General features: G+C 37.1%; 1 protein-coding gene across 4 annotated transcripts in view; it reads right to left on the bottom strand.

The window, feature by feature from the left end:
* Window positions 1-22,083, bottom strand: part of xirp2a (xin actin binding repeat containing 2a) — a 51,324-nt gene that overhangs the window by 14,517 nt on the left and 14,724 nt on the right. The window contains exons 2-7 of one of the 4 annotated variants that reach the window (XM_079841556.1): window positions 14,935-15,031; window positions 7,360-7,484; window positions 3,180-3,314; window positions 2,880-2,948; window positions 2,611-2,677; window positions 2,410-2,513 (exon numbers count right to left, since the gene is read on the bottom strand). In XM_079841556.1, coding sequence (XP_079697682.1) covers window positions 2,410-2,513; window positions 2,611-2,677; window positions 2,880-2,948; window positions 3,180-3,314; window positions 7,360-7,484; window positions 14,935-15,031 — 597 coding nt within the window. Of the gene's footprint in view, window positions 1-2,409; window positions 2,514-2,610; window positions 2,678-2,879; window positions 2,949-3,179; window positions 3,315-7,359; window positions 7,491-10,635; window positions 10,983-14,934; window positions 15,032-22,083 lie in introns of those variants that run through there. The other 3 variants (XM_079841555.1, XM_079841557.1, XM_079841558.1) reach the window with 3 other exon arrangements.

Here is a 22,083-nt window from a genome sequence, read left to right as displayed (position 1 = left end):
TCAGATGCAAAAAGTGCCAGAGAGAAACGTGTTGTCCCAAGTATCTGCGGTCAGATGAGATGTTATCAGGCTATATGTTACTGTCATTATTCTATCATTGTTTCCGTAACTTGCTGCAAAATAAAAAGTCTCTTACCTCAGAAAAACAAACTTTCCTGTCTTGTCAGACGTTATACTGTGCTCAAGGTATGCACTCTTAAATAGAGAGGTGCAGATATGACATCACTTTGTAGGCCAAAAAGCGGTAGCAAGTTAGCATTTTAACACTTCCGGTTCCAAGTCAATGGGTTTTTTGAATGGGTTTTGATTAAATGACTGAATCTGTGGTGAACACACAGCTCAAGAAACATTTTCATTTTATTTTACAACATAAAATACATCAGTAGATTATACCACTCATGATTTTTTTTAAGCTGTTACGTGTCTTGAAAAAGGCAGTCGCTAACAAGTGGCTAAATGGGACTACAGAGGCTGTCAAGGAGATTAAGCATCATCATAGTAAGTTCAGTCTGCTTTTAAAGACTCATTATGTTTACTCATTACTCATAATTGTGCTCTTATAAACTATTTGAACTTGAACGTTCTGGGCAAATGTTTTTAGATAAAAACTGGAAGAGTTGTCCGAAGCTTAGTGATGGTGACGTTGAATTTGTGGGATCGTTTATAGCCTACCTTTAGCTTTTTACTTCTGGCTACTGCTTTAGGCTTCAAAATTCATAAAAGTTGTATTCATCTGTGAAAATGATCTTGATGTAAAAAATGTGCAAGTATCATAAACTTTTGTTGATCACAGAGCTTGTTTTTAGCGATAGTCCAAAAGCCTAGGGAAAATCCTATTGGGTTTTTGTTGAAGGAACCAGTGTGAATCCGGTTGGCCAACAAAGTGACGTCATACCTGCACTAGGGCTGAACGATATGGACAAAATTTCATATCTCGATTTTCATGCCAGATATCTCGATATAGATACAATACGATATGACTACGCGTTAAAATGTGTTTGATTTAAGCCTACATTTCAAACATAAGTGTCAGAAAATGTATTGTTTTTAAGCCTTTCGCACGTACGATCACACAGGTGTAATCAGTCTAGGCTGGTCCCTGGAGCGTATGATCAAGTGCATCACATGATCAACTGCTAAATTCAAATGTTGAATTTAGCCAGAGACAGGCGCGCTCAGAGCTGTCATATATCACAACTTTTCCGTGTTTTCAACTACATACTGTTTATTTTAGGTTTCAAACATATAAATTCACATAAGTACTAAAAAAACAATACATTTAGAGTTTGTAAAATACACACTGATGTCTATGGAAGAGGTAATAATAATCCTTTCCATTATAATTTGACACGTTTTATTCATATCAGATACACATTGTGTAAGTAACTTCAATGTTTACTCTATTCTATTCCCAGTTCACCAGCCACTTACTTTTAAGTATTTCGGGAGAAGTGGATGAATTCACGTGTTGTAAACATAGAGGTTGTAAATCCAACAGATCCGATTCTCTGAACTGCGTCTGCGGCACAAACTAACACGGCAGCACCCATCGCGCATACAGCTCAACTAACGCGATCGTTATAAAGGTGTTTAAACAACAATATACTTCCACTTGCATGTATTTGACAATCGGAATATCAGATATTTCATGCCATAGCTAACACATTTGTGAATATTCTGAATAAAAAAGGAAAAAATGACATAAAAGCAGATCATCATTCATTCAGCGCTGTTGCTGCTGCGGTGTGTCACGTGACAAGCAATGACGCGTCACCATGGAAACGCTGCCCCCCCTCTCACAATATAGTTCCCACATCCCTGGTAGTGTGTGCGCGCTGGCTTTAGCGGTGCATTCAAGGGCACTCGTAAAACTGATGTTTGTTGTGACTGCCAGAGTTGTATGCATGGCGAGTGCGGAGAGGGGAAATCTATATTGTCTATATCGTTGCTTTTTTCGATAGTAATATCTTGAAAGTTCATATCTAGATACGATAACGATATATCGTTCAGCCCTAACCTGCACCCCTCTATTGCACGCGCAATCCTAAAAAAGTGGGTTGCGGCTTGATGACCATGGGAAAATGTGGGTCCTATGGCCAAACCAGTTAAGAAACCGCATATTATATGCATATGTGTGTTGGGTAGTTGGAGGGGAGCACGGTCGCATAGCAGCGGAGTATGTGTGAGTAAAGTATGCCCATCATAAATCAAAGTATGTGACAGATAGTGGTCGGAGGAGAACACCTGAAAAACGGTATTTGCAGTGTAGCATGACAAACAATCCAGCTCTGCATATGTACAGCTGCCTCAGCTCTGTTTGGGCATCCAATGTGAAACAGGCGTAATGATATTTTAATCTATTAAAAGTAAAAAATTTTACTGTGTGTGCATCAGTATACTTTCTTTTACCTTGATATGTTTGGGTGGAGTGGCCTCCTCGATACTTTTTTCATGCTGCTGTTTCAGGACTTGTGTAGAAACTTTTGGCAAATTTTCTCCTCCAATTACGATCACTTTAACAGAAATTAGGAAAAATTTATTAGTTAGGAGGTAATTCACCATTTTTGTCACAATTTGTTATTTAAAACAAATAATTCTGCACAGCACTACCTTTCTCATCATAATGATCCCCAAAACTTGAGGCCACACTCTGATGAACATTCTGGTCCAGGGAAACCTAACATGAACACAATGAGCAGCACACCACCACTTAAATAGGTCTTCATCATTTAAGATTGAACTAACCACAAAATATAGATTTTCTACTAACTATATTAGATTTGGAATAACACGGTTTAATAAATGATGACAGAATATTCATTTTTATGTATTGCAGCTGCAGTATTATAAAAGTGGGATGTTATCTTGTGTGGATATACCTGAGCATTTGAGGTACTACTTTCTTTAACACTGCTTCGTACCATCACCTCCGATGAGCTCATCACCTGCTATTAAAACAGAGAACACCTGTTGTTATACAAACACACTATGCAACTCACAGTTGTTAGTATGATAATGTGACATGAAAATGAAACATTGTGGAATCAGTTAATTGCCAAATAGGGCATTTAGCAGCATCGCAAACTGTACTCTTTCATCAAGTCTTGTTTTAGTCTGTGAATGTGTTTTTGTGGAATCGGGTGAGTGTTGTGGATCCCTTGTGTGTTCGTCTGCTGTACCTGTCTCTGCTGGTAGTGGTGCTGTGTAACAGTGCTTTGGGCTAGAGAAGAGGAACTGAGCTCATGGCTTTCAAACTGTTTCTTCACACTGGCCAGTCCGCCTGGCAGAGAGCACGGCTCAGAGCTGTCCATGACCTTATGACACATAATAAAATGCTCAGACACATTCATAAATATGTACATATATACAAAGAAAATATCTGAGAAATGGTTCTGCTAGGAGAATCATTTCTCAGATATTTTCCGATTTCACCAAGTGCAACATGTTCCTTGATCAACATCTTTGTTGATCCTGAACAACATTCTAATTAACCAATTGAGGGACAAGTTTACAGTTTATGTCAAGTTTAGGCTTACAGCCAGGGTTAGGTGCTTCTACATCAGTTTTATTCATCTATCAATAATTTCCCTCAGTTTTTTATGGATTACTTATGGGTAGGGTTAGGTTTATGGGTAGGGATATGCTTATGATTACATTTTCAGACAGGAATGTTGTTCCAGGATCAACAAAATATGTTGACCCAGGTCCCAGGAACACATCTAATGCTGCAAAATCAGGATGTGCATTCTCCTCTAGAGGGCACTACAAGGTTGAAAACCAAGGCTGAATCTGAAACCACACCTTAAACCTGCATTCACTATTCCCTACTTTAGTCCACTAATACAGTTCACTTGAAGGAGTGAATGAAAATGAGTCAGTGAATTTGGACAGCCGCTGTGTGTACGTTGGCTGTACACTCGTTATTACGGTGCAATGTGGGGATAGAATGAGTGCACTCAAGTTTCGGACACCACTACAAATGGCTGTCCCCTCAAATAGTGCCCTATTTAAAGGAATAAGGAGCAATTTCAAATTCAGCCCAAGACTTGAATCTCCTCTTTTCTTAGAACCGAAACACACATAATCATTTAAGAAGTCATATCATTATTCGTTATTGTTAATCATTTATTATTCAATTATTCGTTATATTGTGCAAATCATAAAAAGAGAGAGTATATTTTTACAAATACCTTGCGCTAACCAGCAACAAGAAATGTTTCTCTCCACAATGTTGCGGAATGCAGCGCAATAGCAAACAATCAGACTATATTTCATATTTAATATACCGCTATGAAGAGCAGGATTTTTAACCCCTGGGATTTCACAATGGGTGGACTACCTTCCAGAACCTTCCAGACTGGCCTACAAATTGACACCATTACTGCAGGTTTATTATAATTCAATTGTTTAAAGGGGTGGTAAACAACGATTTCACTATTCTAACTTTAGCTAGTGTGTAATGTTGCTGCTTGAGCATAAACAACATCTGCAAAGTTACAACGTTCAAAGTTTAAAGCAAAGGGAGATATTTGCTTTTAAAGAAATCAGTTTCTAAGAACTACAGCAAACGGCCAGTAGGCGACTACACACATTCCTCCAGGGTTGGTGACATCAACAGGCTCAATATTTACATAAACCCCTCCTCCGAGAATATTAAATAAGGGGGGGTGAGGCCATTTTGTATCGCGGCGCTGTTGTTGTATAGTTAGGCTGGAGTGTTGTTGCCGCGATGCCAAGGAAACGCTGTTATTTTCATCCGGATTGCAGGTCTGGGGTACTTGCTCTGTTCAGCCTTCCTTGGGACAGGGGTGCGTTGCAGAGCGTTTAACATACAGCATGTTATATGCACGTGTGTTTGAGTCAGCGGGGAATCAGGCGCGCGCAGGGCTCCCTGCAGCACATCTAACAGAGGAAAACATCCACCGTCTTCGCGATTTCAATGCCAGATTTGCACAACGTCAGCTGCGTGAAAAAAACACTGCCGGTGCGTGGATGCACGACGCGCGCGCTGCACATTTCACGGAGGACAACACAAACTTCCACAAACTTCGTGAGTTCAATACAGGATATGCACAACGGCCTGTCCTGAAAGCTGGATTTACAAACAGAAGCTGTTTACGGGCCACAACCTGTAAGTCTGATTTATTTTTCATCGATGTGTTTTCCTGTAATAGGTTAATTGTACGTTGTAGCAAGGAAGTAAACAGATGACAACGCTGTTCTGCAAACCAGTCTGTTAAATGCTCATTCATACTTAACGTTATCCGACGAACACCTAACGTTACAAACATTAACGTTAAAATCTCAACAGCGAACCTGGCATTAGTGTAAATGATTCTTTGATTAGAGCTTTTATGTATTGTTTATCTACAGGCATGCTAAACATGGTTCTGTGTGTGATTTGGCTAACTTACTAGTTAAAGCCAGTGCTTAGTGTTCGTTTTGGGTTAACGTTAGTTCTTGCGACAGATATTTGGCTATAATCGTTCTAAAAATACAAAAGTTAAAGTGCCATTCAGTAGCGATCATTATAGATCCGCAGTCTTTACTCTCGAGGACTGAGCAGGTTCTGCTCGATCATCTTCACTCAAATGTTCTGGATCTGATTCAGGCTCATATGGTTTTATTGACGCAGTTGTTTCTAATACTGAGTGACCAAAGCACAGCCTCCGGTAAGGGGCGTGACGTTTCCGACGTGCACTGCGTTTAGCGAATCACAACACACTGGGCCAGCTAACCAATCTGAGCCCACTGCGTATTTTTGAGGGACTGGCTTCATACAACCCGGAAAGCATCAGACCGTTTTACAAGGAGGGACAGAGCAGTGTAGAATAAAGGTCAAATATATGAAAAATAAGGCAATTTTTTTTAAAACGAAGCATGAACACATGTTACAGTGCACCCCACAAACACAGTCAAGCCTTCAAAAGAATGTGTTTTACCACCCCTTTAAATAAAAACAATTATTAAATTAATTACTTGAAATAAAATAAACATTAACGGAAAATAATATTTTTTAAATTTATTTAACTTTTATGTTTTATTTCAGATAATTGCCAAGGCAACATTTCTCATTTTCATTTACTTTAAAGTACTAAACTAACTAAAACGGAATAACTTAAAAATAAAATGTACAAAAAATTACACAGACAAAAACTTTGATTAAACTGAAATTAAAATGAAAACAGAAAATAAACAAAATTTTATATAATTAAAATATTAACAAAAACTATAATTTTATATTACCAAAAACTATCCTTTTATATCAATCATAATAAAACAAAACTTATTTTTTATACAGCTAAAAACAAGCAACTGACAAATACTCACTTCATCCAGTAACTTAATGCAACTCAAATTCCTACATGGGATCAATAAAGTGTAAATTGATTTACTGTGTATGTTATGCCTCTATTATGTATCACACAGCCATTAAAGGGTAAGTTCACCAAAAAATTAAAATAATGTCATTTATTACTCACCCTCATTCTGTTCCACACCCGTTAGACCTCCGAAATCTTCGGAACACAAATTAAGATATTTTTGTTGAAATCCGAAGGCTCATTGAGGCCTGCATAGCCAGCAATGACATTTCCTCTCTCAAGGTCCATTAATGTACTAAAAACATATTTAAATCAGTTAAATTGAGTACAGTGGTTCAATATTAATATTATAAAGCGACAAGAGTATTTTTGGTGCGCCAAAAAAACAAAAATAGTGACTTATATACTGATGGCCGAATTCAAAACACTGCTTCACGAAACTTTGGAGTGTTATGAATCAGCGCATCGAATCATGATTCGGATCGTGTGTCAAACCACCAAACTGCTGAAATCCCGTGACTTTGGTGCTCCGAACCGCTAATTCGATTCGAAGCTTCATGCAGCAGTGTTTTGAAATCGGCCATCACTATATAAGTCGGTATTTAGGTTTTTTTGGCGCACCAAAAATATTCTCGTCGCTTTATAATATTAATATTGAACAACGGTACTCAATTGAACTGATTTAAATATGTTTTTGGTACATTAATGGATCTTGAGAGAGGAAATGTCATTGCTGGCTATGCAGGCCTCACTGAGCCTTCGGATTTCAACAAAAATATCTTAATTTGAGGTCTTACGGGTGTGGAACAGCATGAGGGTGAGTAATAAATTATATTATTTTCATTTTTGGGTGAACTAACCCTTTAAGTGTGGCGCGCTTACATGGGATAAAAGGAAATTTCTTTAAAAAATCGAATTGTATTAAACAGGAAGTGGAAGGCCTTAGACAGGAAAAAATAAATCATACAGGTAATATAATATGAGTCTGTGTAGAATATGTGTGTTTGTGTGTGTGTGTGTCCATGCTGATAAATACCACAGATGGGCTTCTTTCCTCCTTGGTAGCGGCAGCTTGGTATAGGGCCAGTCTCTGCTTGAGAGGTACGGTCTCAGTCTTATCGTCAGCGTGTGTCTCTCCTGATGGTGAAACACCTGCGCTGCCTGCAGCTGGAAGACAGAAACATTCAGGTCATCGTTCGCTATTAAACCTGAAACTGTAACATAAATAGACACATTTCTTTACCCTGACTCAGGGTTCATGATTGGTTCAGGGTAACTAATGTTAGATTGGAGATCACATCATCTGTCATGTTTTAAGAGTAAATTTAGCCAGACAAAGTAAAACTGACAACAGGGATGTTTCGTGACAGCTAATACTGACTCTCTCTCTCTCTGTCTCTCAGTTTATAGATGGCTCTAGTGACAAGATGAGGAATGATCACATGAAAGCATGCACGTCGTTCACATCAATCACTGTTTTCAAAGTTTAAACCCCAAGCCATCACCACCTCCAGCTCTGGTAAGGGTTGTACACGCATATAAGGTCTTTTACACATATTACTAATGAGGTTAGGAATGCACAATATAATGTTAACATATCTACAATAATCCTAACAATATTAGGGTTTCTTTTTTAACTTAACTGTCAATAGTGGATATTCATCATCTCGTCATCTCGCACTCATTTTAAGTATTTTTTTTAACACCGATAATTTAATAACACTAATAAATATAATCTTTAGCAAAAAGTAAAAATTTAAATAGGTATTTCATATGTTTTATTATAAAGTTCACTTGAGGCATTTAAAACTTTTTAAATTTTTCTTGTATTGTTTTTCTATTTTTTTATACATCTTGGTGTTGGCAATTTATGGGTTATCAGCCATAACATGAGAATAATTATTGGTTTGTCAGTATCAGCCAGAATTGTAATATCGATGATTGATGTACAAGGTCGCTTTACAAATGCTCATGAAAAAATATTATGACTAGCTCATAATACTATAGCAGGCATTCAAAGTTCATTCATATTAAATATTGCTTTCAAATAATTTAATTATTATACATTCAATTAGTCACATAACACATGTAAAAAAACAAAACCGTATGCCATGATGAATTATGAATTGCTCATAATGAATTCATAATTCAATTTTGTAAGAATTGTTCTTACAAAAATGCATTGCTTTGCTTCAGAAGGCCTTTATTAACACCCTGGAGCTGTATGGATTACTTTTATGATGGATGGATGCGTTTTCACGCGGCTTCAAAATATATGTTACCATTCACTGCCATTATGGAGCTTGGAATATATGTATATATTTTTAATATAACTCCAATTTTGTTTGGCTTAAGTCATAAACACCTATGGCTTGAGGATGAGTAAATGATGGAATCATTTTTGGTTTCACATTTTTGGGTGAACCATAACCCTTTAATTAATTTTAATATTTTCATTCAATGTTATTAATTAAACAGCTTGTAAACAAAAAAGTTTGCAATCATTTAAAAAAAATTCTCCTTATATAGAAACTTTTTGGCTTAATGGATTCTTCAAAATTGAATCAAGAACCCTATAGGTTCTATATAAAACCCAATTGTACCCTTTTTAAAGAGTGTAACTCTTTGAATAGTTGCACATTTTAAATTCTTCATAGACTGAATATTTGAATTCTGTCCATCACTGTTAAAAATAAGAGCCACTGGAGGATGTACTGCAATGCTATTTGCGGATTATTTCAAGCCAGATCTTTGTACTGTCATACAACCACACTGCTTTTCTTGCATCTGTAAAGCATGACCGTATCACCATGTGACCAAGATATGTTCCCTGAACCGTTAATTTTAGCAGAGCAGTTATTCAGAGCATGCCAGTGTAAAGCTAGCCAGCAGAGGGAGAGAGATGATTCAGATCCAGAATAAGCAGGCTTTAGTATAGCTGTTGAACAGAAACTCTACACCTGAGGGTATCTGACACTTTTCAAACACAGCGACGATGGGATGTGGAGACAGAGGGATCACGCACTCGTTTGTCATTATGGTAAGAGAAAGACATCAGCTGGGAAGATGGACGACGCAAGGCTCGACATTCCAGAAAACCTCCAAGTATCTAGAACCGCAGGGGTTGGCGGCATTCTAGACTATTGCGCATTACCATGACGTGAAGTATCCACAGTACTTATTAGTACAGAAGACTTATTTTAAACCAAGGCCCGTTTCATATTTCAGACAGAGAGAGAGAGAGAGAGAGAGAGAGAGAGAGAGAGAGAGAGAGAGAGTGAGGCGCCCCAGGAAGAGTGACTTCCTAAAATGCAAAGCCAAGGAAATCTTTATATCGGTCACTTGTCTGTCATTCATATTTCTACATCTCTAAAAATATTATCTGCCTTTTTCCGTCACCTATGACCAAGATAAATAGGCATTAGTGTAGATGGCATTTTTTTTTTTTGTTATTTAGATAAATTAATAATTTGCTTCAGTATTAGCATTCTATATGCTAGACATCTACTGAATGTATGTTTCAATGCACGTACTGTATGCGTTAGCATTATGTCAGTAGGCCTGTAATATTCTAGACTCTAGTCTATGGAATGCAGCAGTAGCTTACAGGCTAAATTCAGAAAGTACAGTCTTTAGGACTCTATTCTGAGACACTGGAGTGAGCCGACATATATGAGACTCACTGCCTTACAGCAACCACAATGCTCTTTAGGATAATGACAATTTATACAGTTAACTTGACATGTTTCCATTTTTCTTTCCATTTTGTTCGTATAACTTTTAATTCTTGAAACCAGCCATCACAGTTTTCTTTACATATATTAAACTGTTACTATTGTAAAATGAAAAGCATGACGAGTTTTGAATGGCTAAAATATCTTTGTGAAAGGCCAGTGAACAAGTAAACAAACAGGTATTGGAAAATCTGAAATTGCGTGGTTTATAGATAACAAAAGAACCCTTTTGTTACTTTCTGTTCATATAAATAATACTCATCAATATTCATTTTGTTCAACTCAATTATGATGTAACAATATGCCATGTCTCCTCTTCATGCATTGTTAATGAGCGCTCTCGAAACACATGTGCGCCACTGGCCTCATGCACTTAACCTGATAATATATTTTTACTTCATCTCAACCCAATTTACCTTTTAAAAAAATTAATGAGATTAGTGTCAAATTACTGAGTAGCACTGATTACTATAATTCATTATCAAAATGGGTTAAATTAGAAGCCATTCATCTTCCAAATGAACAACAGACACGTACAATCAGTACATCAGAAACTACTTCTGTTGAACCACACTCACCTACAGAGGTCTGACGTTTCCTCTCGGTTCCTCAACGTAACTATAGTGTCACCTGGACAACAGATCCCACCTGGAGACCCCTAGACACCCAGCGTCCGTATGCAAAAGAGTGAATGTATGTTTGGAGACCAGCTCCAGTCTACTGTCCGGTTCACCTCAGAGTGATGGAGGGCAGAGACAGCTGGTTGTATTTCAGAGGCCCCTACCATTACCCTCCTCCTCTTTAAAAGATTGCCAGTCTGCTAGGCCTTTTTTTAGATAAGCTACTCAACATGCCCTTAACCTGAAGTCACAGAGTGACAGACAGACAGACAGACACACTGAGGGGGAGAGGCACCCTACTGTCTGAGAGATTTTAGGGCCATTCATCCTTGGCTTTCATAAACTGCGCTAACATCCCATTTCATCTCTTTACACTTGCATAATCATTAAAGGAATAGTTCACCAAATAAAGAAGATTCAGTGAACCCTTTCACTCTTTTTCATTTTTGTAAAATCTCCACTCAGATCTGTTTTATACAGTCACTCATAGTGACCACAGCTGTTAAGCTCCAAAAACCACAAAAAAAAAAAATACATAAATGTATCATTAAAAAGGGGGGGGGGGGGGTCTAATGCTATTTCATGCATTCTGACTTATTTACACTGTTAAAGAGTTGGATTCTCATGCTAAACATGGCCAAACAAGTTGGGCGTATGGCTAATGAAGTATTTCTATGCCAAATACACTCCTTCGGGATTCTAAGTTTCGGAAAGTTTTTTTTTCAAGTATGGCCCTGTATGACGTCATAAAGGGTGGAATTGCTTGTATGGGCACTTCTACTGGATGACATTAACCAAAGCAAGACCGCGCCCATCAACAAGCTTTGTTCGGGTTACAGAAGCCATTGGCAGCGCTGTCATTTTGTTTTTAGACCACGAAATCAACAATGTCACTAAAGAAGTGTGTTTTTGGTTGCGAGGGAAAGATAACCTTGTTCAGCTTCCCAAATAACCCAGTGTTAACCCTTAAATGCATACCTTGGGTCTTTAGCGACCCGAGACGTCATTCACTACCTTCCTCCTCATTCATTTTTTAAAGTTAGACATCAACCTTCATAGTATTCCTCAATCAATCCATTTTAAACAATATAACAAGAAAAAAATGATAAATTATTTTAATTGAATGCCTGTTTTTCCACTATTTTTTTGTACGCATGTCTTTTTATGCACAATAATACATGAATCTATAATAACAAAATAAGTGCAATTCACTTTTATTCCACAAGGTGGCAATGTCTGATACACAATGATGAAGTGATTTCATAGTTACCCTTAGACAAAAAACGAAACAATAATAATTATAATCTGCAAAACTTGGAATGGCTCAGCGATTTACTGCAGAGCAAGTACTGAACACATTTAAATATTAGTGTCACTGTCACTTGATGATGGATCTGGTGAAGGAAGCTGTCAGTGATCAAAATGTTTATTTTGAAGACGAAAATTAGTTTTGAGAATATGCGTGAGATCGCGAATATGAGCCAAATGCTGAATGTACTGGGAAATGAGCTCTGACGAGGACAGTGATGATGGTATAAAACATCTGCTCAAACGGAACCCTTCCCAGCTCCAAAAGGTAACGAAATATGTTTTATTTTATTCTTCTGTAATTGTTACTCTAATATCAGGAGTTTTATATATTATCGCGACAGGTATAGATCTATCATGTTCGATATAGATCTGGGTCGCTAAAGACCCGAATATGTAAGAATGTTTGGCGAAAGAGTCATGCATTTAAGGGTTACGGAAACAGTGGATGCAGTTTGTTTTTTCCGGAGTTCTGCAAGTGTGTTTGTTTGTTCCCTGTCATGAGTCGAAACCGCAGGCGGTGAGTGAAACTGCATCAAATGTCCAAATGTGTTTTGTTGGCAGTCGGCACGTAAGTGCATATAATGTAAACAACACAAATGTATAGTGAATCGAAAGTTATCCAGGGATAATGTAATGATGTATTGTGTGTGTGTGCGCTCGTGACTCTTTAGCACCGTCCACTGTACACCTGCACGAGCTCGGCTGTTTTCGGAAAGAATCGGTACAGTGTATCTGTCTTTTATAAATATGATGAAACTAAAAACTCTTTGGAGATATGAAGGATGCAATACTACTCTATAGGTACTCAAGATTAACACGAGATTGGCAGAAACAGTGTGTGTTGTGTACCATTTAAAGTAGTCCATACAACACTGTTATATTCCAAGTCTGATGCCATAATATTGATTTGTGTGAGGAACAATGCACTGATAATCTGAATAACCTAAGAACCACTGTGACTGGACAATTGAGAGGAAGATCTTCAGTGAATAATGATTTAACTTTTGGACTGTTACTTTAGACTTGGAATATAGAGCACGAATCACTATACTATATGGTGCCTGTTATGTTTTTGGAGCCTAACAGACATGGAAACTATGGACGTTGTATGGAAAATTCTTCAAAAATGTTCCTTTTGTGTTCCATGGAAAAAACAACATACAAGTTTGGAGGGTGAATAAATAATGACTAACACAATTTTCAATGACTTTCTCCATTTAAAGGGGATTGCAGGAGGTGACAGCTGCTTCAAAGATCTGATTAATATAAAGCATTTACAGAAAGATCTTACATCAGTTTGTGTGTGTTGGCGTCAGGGTCAGAAATTAGCCAGGACTTGGGTCACTCAAAGAAAACACTCCCAACTCTTTCAATATAAAAATGTAACTGTATAATCCACCATACAGAGGGACTAGCCAATTATTGTATATTATTCTACAACATGTACAATATTTTAAATAGTACATTAACATATGTTATATAACAAAATATTATATATATATAAAAAAAGTTTTACATTTAAAATAATGATAGCTGAGCATCTATTGTGTTTACTTTTGTATTTGATGTCGCTTTGATTTTAACAGCCATAATTGTTCAGATGAAATAGAATTTTTGGGCAAATGGATGCCTTCTTTTTTTAAAGAAGACACTGAAGCAAATGTGTAGAAAAAAAGTTATTACTTTTTTATTATTTTATTAAAAGTAAATTTACTGTAAAGCAAATGTCCTGTATTAACATTTTTTATTTTATATAAAATATATATACTAAATAATTTTTCAAAATGCTATCAAATAAAGCTGTATGTCTAACCAAGTTGTGTTCCAAATTTTAAGTTAATATCATGAAAAATTGAAGTTCCTATGAGATTTTGTTTAGGCACTATACCAATATATCCACCATTGATTATTGATTATAAAATAGTGCAGTACATTTTGTAATATGAAACATGACACCGTCCACTAGGGGCAGCTTTCCATGGTAAAGCAACGTCCAATTTCAAAACAGGATTTTTACAGGATGAATACTGAGGGTGTAAGCTTTTGAATGATATCTAATTTATGATGATTAATAAAATATGTGCTAGGAAAAAAGGCAACAAAAAAGAGCGCCAAGCTTCCCGCTACCTGAGATAATTAAGGGGTTGATAAAAAGAGAGAAAGTGGGAGACTGAGGAGAAAATATTGTAATGACATAATCATACCAATCAGAATTTCTTCCTTTGCTCCTGTACAACACTAAAGCCATGCATCATATAAGTGTCAAATGATACCAGATACCAAAGAGATTGCAACACACTTGAGGGATGAACATCGACATTTCCAAAGTAGGAGGAAATGAATGTGTGAACGTGAACCTGTCATAAACAAGGTTGTCTATTTCAAAGACGAGCCGATAGCCCGATTTAAAGAATGAAAGAGGGATAACAAAAGGGAGACACATGCAGACACTGACCGTACACAAATCAGCTCACCTGTCAAACAAACCTATTAAATTACACAGGCCTCCCACTAGCATATTGTCACTGCATATATTTCAAAACATATACAAACATTGCAAAGTAAAGTTGGGGTGTTGTAGGGGTACTTTAAAAACTATATCCTGTATCTGATTAAACTCAAAATAACAGAACAAGTTCCAAATCCAAACACATGTACAGTACATACACACACATGCATGAACACTAAAGCTGAAGTCTGTCATCACAGTTGTCATCATACTAGACAGCAATGTGTGAAGTCTTTAATCATGTCACTTTTATACACACACACACGCACACGCACACACTGAACTGTCACGAACATGTAAATCACATGAGAAACAAGAGATCACAAATGGTTCAGTGAAAAATGTCCTGAATCAGACATTATAGAGCCAAACTTAAACATCCTTATGGTGAAGGAAAAAAATGTGTTACTGTAGCATAAAAGCCAAAAGATACTCACAGCCTCCAAAGTTTGAATCCTGATTTGACATTTTTTCCTTTACACCACTATATTTGTCTGCAACTCTCCCACTGGGCGAATGTGAGCTACTCACTTCCTAAAGAGCGAGAGGAGAGAGAGAGAGAGAGAGAGAGAGAGAGAGAGAGAGAGAGAGAGAGAGAGAGAGAGAGAGGCAGGTGTGGTTAGAGAACACTTTCTAGTCAGTGTTTCATTTGCATTCACCAGTTCCATGACACACTGAACAAAAGTTCAGAACAGAGAGACTTTACATGAAGACACAGTGTATTTTTTGTCTATTTATCATTAACGGTATATCAACAAAACTCAGTTTTGTGTTATATAAGCAAGAGTTCACCAAAAGCTTGAAAGTGGTCACCAAATCAATAGTGCAATAATGCCCTTGAAAGAGGAACATGAATGGGGAAGGAGACTGAGAACACTGAAACAAACTGTCAACTGTGAAACGTATTTGCATACTAACAAAAGGAAATATATTTGTACAGTTCATATAAATGTACTACTTCGAGTGTGTATATCATTTTGATCATTAAAGGTCCCATGGCATGGCATTTTTCTATTATTTTATAATGTTTCCTGAGGTGTACTTATATTGTTAGTATGACTTTTACATCATAAAATGGCATAATTTAGAAATAAAAGGCATTTTTTCTATACTGCTGTTTGCCCTGTGGCTGAATGCCCTGCTTCAAGAGGCGTGTCTGCTGTGAGACTTCAGTAAAAACGCCCACTGTTGTGATTGGCTGATATCTTTGCATTTTAAATGAGCGGAGGGGGCGTGGTTTAACGAGGTAGGAGCAGGCACGAGCTGCTGCCAGAGAGACGATGGACCTGAGTTCACTTCACATCAGTTCTCAGAATGTCTGAACTGTTGTAGTTACAGCATATACTTCAGGTTATTAGTCTATTTCTAGTCGGAGGGACTGTCACTCATGTCAGAAAGTTAGTAACTTTAGTAAATTATGGATCAGCGCTGACTGGAGACGCGAAACGTTTAGAACGATTCAGTCCGATTTGGTGAACTGATTCGGTTCACTAAAAAGAACTGGTTCAAAAGAAAGATCGTTCGCGAACCGGACATCACTAACGTACCAGAGATGGAGCTCAGCGATTGCTAACAAAGTTATTTATAGTAACTACTGAGTTATGAGAGCGCTGTCAGTCAGCGCGAGTTTATTGTGTTTGTATCTGAGAGTTCTGAATAAACACAAGTCCCAGTCACACCGAGTCCGTCTTCATCATTATTACCTACTTTGTAACACTTGCAAAGTACCATTACAGCTGTCGAGATGAACGAGTTAAAAGTAAGTGTTGATAATAGCATTATTTTTAAAATAAAATAAAAGCGTCAGTGACGCACGTTGAGTACACAGCGCAAACAAAGACACAACAGCAGTAATCGAATGCCAGTGCAGCCCGAGCTTCGGCTTGTGTGAAGTTTATCTCTAAAGATCTGACTCTGCCGATGTTGAGCAGAAACTCATGACTGTATGCACATTTTAGAACCGATAGACGCGATGAGGACGTACAAAAACACTGACTCACAAGATAGAAAACACCGTTCTGTCGTGAGAGAGAAGCCGCTGCGTGTGCACGAATAATAAATAATTAGCTACACATCAGAAATCACTGATCACAGATCAGAAGGAACTGAAAAAAGACTTCTGTTTTCATTTGTACATCCAAACACTGAGAAACTGCCAGCATTCACTCGTTCACAAGCAATGATCTCTATTCTCTCGAGCATTTGTATGGGCGTTCCAGATTCTCTGGGCGGAGGAAAGGGAGGTAACCGCTCCTGGTTGGACGTCAAACCAGGAGACTTCAGGATTGGCTAGTCTGGGCTGTCATTTTCTCAAAGGCAGAGAAAGACAGCCAGAACTCGGTTTTACACCGATCAACATTTCTATCCACTTGGGGACAATATTCAGGCTAGGGGAACTCATATTAATGTTGAAAAACCTCATTAAATGAAAATTTCATGCCATGGGACCTTTAAACAGGAATCAAAAGCAAACTGTATTCTACCACAACACACAGCTCAAAACTAAAAACCAACACTGATTTTGGATCAATAGTCAAAAAAAAAATTTCGTTTAAGCTTTAGCATTTTATTGATGAGTTAGGAATATTACAAATATTTTACAATATTTTAATATTTGATTTATTTTGTTGCAAGTACCTGAACAGTTCAAAGCTGCAACATTTGCATAGTCCATGCATTCATTAAAAAGAGCCCAGCGTGTCTAATCATCATCACTGGCTGTGTGATTGCTTTTTGAATATTAATGACAAATAATTAAACAAACATGTATAATAAAGGTGTCCAACTTTAACATCAGTAAGGAGTTAACTGGTTCAGGATGAGCTCACTGGTTGAGTCAATGTTGCTGTGTCAGGTAATGTTTTGATAACTATGCTTACAGTTGTCTTTACATAATAAGCGAAGGGGACGTTTACACTATTTTCAAGTAAAAAACTGAAAACTTTTGTATGTGTAGGATTGAAAATAATCAAAGATATTTGAAAATGAACAAAGACATTTGCTTTACTATTTCAAGCCGATCTTTTTACCTTAAGGGCCATTTGGAATTCCTAAAGACATAGGTGTGGATAGGCCTGAAGGCCTGTAGGCCAAAATGTGTCACACCTTTACAGTGGTGGGAGTTGTAATTATTTGATTGGTCAGTTTGAATGTTTAACATTTGGGTTTCAGTCACATGGTCAAGTAAGGGATAAAAGGATATTGCAACTGTTGCTCTGTCTCTGTTATTCTCTGACTCTCTCCTTTCTTGGGGCCTGCTCTTTGGCTCTTCTCTTCTTTGCTCTCTTCTTTTCTTTGTCTCTTTCTCTCTACACTTCCTCTCTCTCTCTTTCTATCCCTCAGGTAACATACATGCTCCGTACGATTAATGGGATACGTTTTTATCATCTCATCTCATACATCTATTTTAAGTGTAACCAAAACCATTTTTTTTACCATCTTGCTGATAACGTTTCTTTAGTCATTCGGCAACCCTGCAGCCTGAACCACTGTAGTCGAACCACCCTTACATGTTTTGGCAGTTCATTTACACGACAAAAGTATTTTAAGGGGCCTGAAAACGTAAACTTTTGAAAACCGGTTCCAAAGTGTACGTTTTTGAAAACGATACAGTTCTAGTCTCTGTGTAAATTACAAAAACGCGAATTTGTGAAAATGGTGATGTGATGCGCATGCGTATCACATGTTCAGTCTATAGGTGCATAGTGTTTCTTTACAAAGTGACATCGCCAACTACTGCCCTGGCATGTATAATACAGTATTTTTAGCCGTTTTCATGGATCCCTGTAATAATTTTTTACAGTCTATGGTAGGCTATATGATGTGACGAATTAATGAAAATATTTTTAACAAATGAAATGGTCAATTGTTTGTGAAGAGACTCTCATAGTAGCTCTGCGATGAAGTTCATATGTCCATGCCTTCATATAGTAAGTGAGATGGCAGACGTTAAAAAACACCACAAGTGTCACGCATGCTTCAGTGTGTAGACAAAAATGCGGCGCTCATTCACAGAGACGCACACAGACTTCAGCTTTCAATAGCAGTCGTTTTGAGCTTTAATATTCACAGACTCTAGTCCATATCGAGATTTGATTAATTGTACAACCTACTTCGGATGTATTAATAAAAAAATGGCCCAATTCCGTGACGTCCGGCTTTATACAGTAAGTTCCATTTGTCAATGCCCTGTCGCTTCGCAACACAGACGGGGTGAATTTGTGAATGAAAGTGTGAAAGATCTGTCACAAAGCAATGTTGTTACGAATGGGGTACAACATTGTTCCTTAAATGGTACAAAGTGTATCCTCACGTTTTTTTAACGGGGTTTACGGAAATGCTTCACTTTTCCTAGAGGGTATACTGCGTTTACCTGCGTATCACGTAGACTACACCACTGCCTCAGATATTAGATAGAAAGAAAATATTTTAAAAGGATAGTTCAACCCAAAATGAAAATTCTGTTATAATTTTTTCCACTTTAATTTTTTTTCACCCACTGTATTCATACACTGAAAGTGGACGTGGACCAGAAACAGTAAAAATCCACAAAAAAAAGAAGAAGAAAAAGAGCCAAAAAGGCATATAAAAGCCTCATAAAAGTAGTAGTCCATATGACTAGTACACTATATTTCAAGTCATATGATAAAGTTGTGTGAGGAGCAGACTGGAAGTGAAAAATTCGTGAAATTCGTGGCATTCATAATTGTATGGAAATTTTATTTTCCATGGAAGAAAAAGTCAGTTTACAAATGATGTGAGAGTAATTTTCATTTTTAGGGTGAACTTTTCCATTAACCCTCAAAAATATTACGCACATCAGCTATATACAGTATACAGACATCACATCATAAATAATATACACACACATCAGTGTACTGTACTGTAAAAACGCTATCTAGCTCTCTTTCTCTATATCCCTCGCTGTCTGTATCACAAAACAATTTGCAAATCAAATCTCATCCATAGTACTCATGCAGCTGTAGTTCATAACATCAGGAAGGGAAAATCAACACCATCCAACACATGCTAATGCAGACACACACACTCACACACACATTGATTGTGTCATGTGGAGTCACATTTCACTATTCAGCTCATCTGGCATAAGACACACACACACACACACACCAAGTCTGTCGAATACTGAGCCAAGGGGTCATGGTTCAACCTGCCCAGTAGAGAACAGGTGGTTTCATTTACACACACTGAAAGGCTAAGTTTCACTTTATCAGTTACACTGCAAGTAAATTAAAGGCTAACTACTGTAAATTAATTCTAATAAACAATTGTGTAGGTTTATCATGTTGTCATCAACGTCACAGTGCTGTCAAACACCCTGTTTGTGTTTTCAAATCCACAGATATTTTGGGCATGAATTCACCCTGGTTAAAAAGATCAAGTTGAATCTCTGATGCAGTTAAAATTTTACCTGGATAAAGATTAAAAGAGCTGTGAGTTATTTCACCTGAGCAAACTTCAGATATGAATGAGATATTATCTCATTCTAGTTATTTATTTCCTAAATAGTATGTGTGTATTTTTGTGAATCTTGTTTCAATCAAAGTGATTTACATGTACAAATCTTGCCAATATTAAGTTTGTCCTTAAGTATCAGATGGTCATATGGTACTTTGATGCATATAATGGTATTAAATGAGACCAAGTTCATATACCACGGTATTTACATGGCATTCCAAAGTACTTCAGAGAATACCATGGGACTACCATCATGGTATACAACAACATGGTATTAACATGGTACTTTTTTGTACTAGGTGTTCCCAATTTTGGTGGCCTGTCTGTTCAAAACAGCCTGTAAAGTGAAATAATATGAGCTTATTGAACATAAAAAATGTTATTATTAAACAGAAGTTGATTAACATTAGTTGCAAGCAGGTTTGTTATTATTAACTAAATCCAAAAAATTTTTTTTTACTGAAATAAAGCTGATTAAAATTATTTTATAAATGTTAGATGAAGTACTTAAACTAAATGAAAATTATGAGGTGACGCACTAAAATTAGGCTACTAACTGGAAATAAAACTAAAAACTAAAACTGAACTAAAAATAAAATGAAAAATGAAACCTGAATGGTAAACCTTTATAAAAGCTAATGATGACCAAAGCTGGATTAAAATTAAAATGAAAAATAAAAGTTGATTCAAAATATTAATAAAAACTCTAATAGTCTTACAGTCTGCACTGATGACTAAATGTAACTTCAAGTAGTATGACATAACTGGAATGACCCACCTTTTTAATTTATATAGATGATTACATTGGAAATGTTAATATGTTGAATCACTGAACTAGAAATGTCCTTGGTTTTCATTTTTGAAAACTGGTCACCTACGTGTGCTTGTGTATGTAAGGGGATTTCCTGTTTTTGTAAGCACCACTGAGAGTCTCCCATTACTCTCCTGTCTCTGTGATAAGTGGACATATTTAAACATGAGTCACTGACCTGGAGTTAGAAAAACAAGCAGGGCAGCTCTCTCTCTCACACACACACACACACACACACACACACACACACACACACACACACACACACACACACACACACACACACACACACACACACACACACACACACACACACATAGCCATCTTCTTGCTAACACAAACAATATTCTTCCCACCAACTATTTTAAAACAAACTGAGAGGCTTGTATGCACACACAGGAGGAAAGAAAGAATGATGGAAGGTGGTTTGTAGTCAGAACAAGGCCGCAGGTTATAAAGTGAAGACATGGTATGATTACCATGCGCACATGAGATGACACAACAACACATACCGAACATCCTGTGACAGTGCGTGAACAGCTAAATATCTAAATATTTGAGTTGTTGTCCTCAGGCCTTGACCAACAGTTTTGTTTTTCTTATTTTTAACACTAAAGGCAGCCAGAAACAGTCACAAGGAGCTGCTTTTAGCCTGAGCTCTGCACATAGCGCAGGGATAACTATAAAAGAGTGAGATGACAGCACTTAATACTTTCTACACTTTTAGCAATGAAGTTACTGTGTTTGTAGGGTATATTTAGAGGTGGCAGGGCAGTGCTTAGCTGTCAGCTAGCTTTAGCCTGTAGCTTGAGTTCATATATTCAAAACTAAACATGACGGAATGTCGGGGGTTCAAAACAAGTTAAGCTGTTTTGACATTTGAAAATGTTGTTGAGTACGACAGAAAATAATTTGACTTGTTTATAAGTGTAAATTTACAGTGATACACTTGCAATGGAAAGTAGTACAAGTATAAATAATATACTTAGTGGTGGGACTACTATTTTAGGCAGATGAACGTGTAATTACCAACCAATTCCTGTGGAATTATTGCACATATCATGCGAAAGTTACAATTTATTAGCGTTGATATAGGAGAAATTGGATATTACATTGCATAGATGAGGATAGTAAGCAGTTTTATCACATTAATCTCATGTTAACACGTACTCCTGATTTCACAGACAAGGCTTAAGCCTAGTCTCAGACTAAAATACGTTTGAGCTGTTTTAACTGAAAGTAACTTGCACTGACATCTTAAATTAAGTCAGTGCCATTGTTTGGTCTCAAGATGCAC

The sequence above is a fragment of the Gobio gobio genome (genome assembly GCF_949357685.1).
Source record: "Gobio gobio genome assembly, chromosome: 17".
Lineage (NCBI taxonomy): Eukaryota > Metazoa > Chordata > Actinopteri > Cypriniformes > Gobionidae > Gobio > Gobio gobio.
The sequence above is the reverse complement of the archived record's forward strand: the minus strand, read 5'-3'. Positions and strand labels throughout refer to the sequence as shown.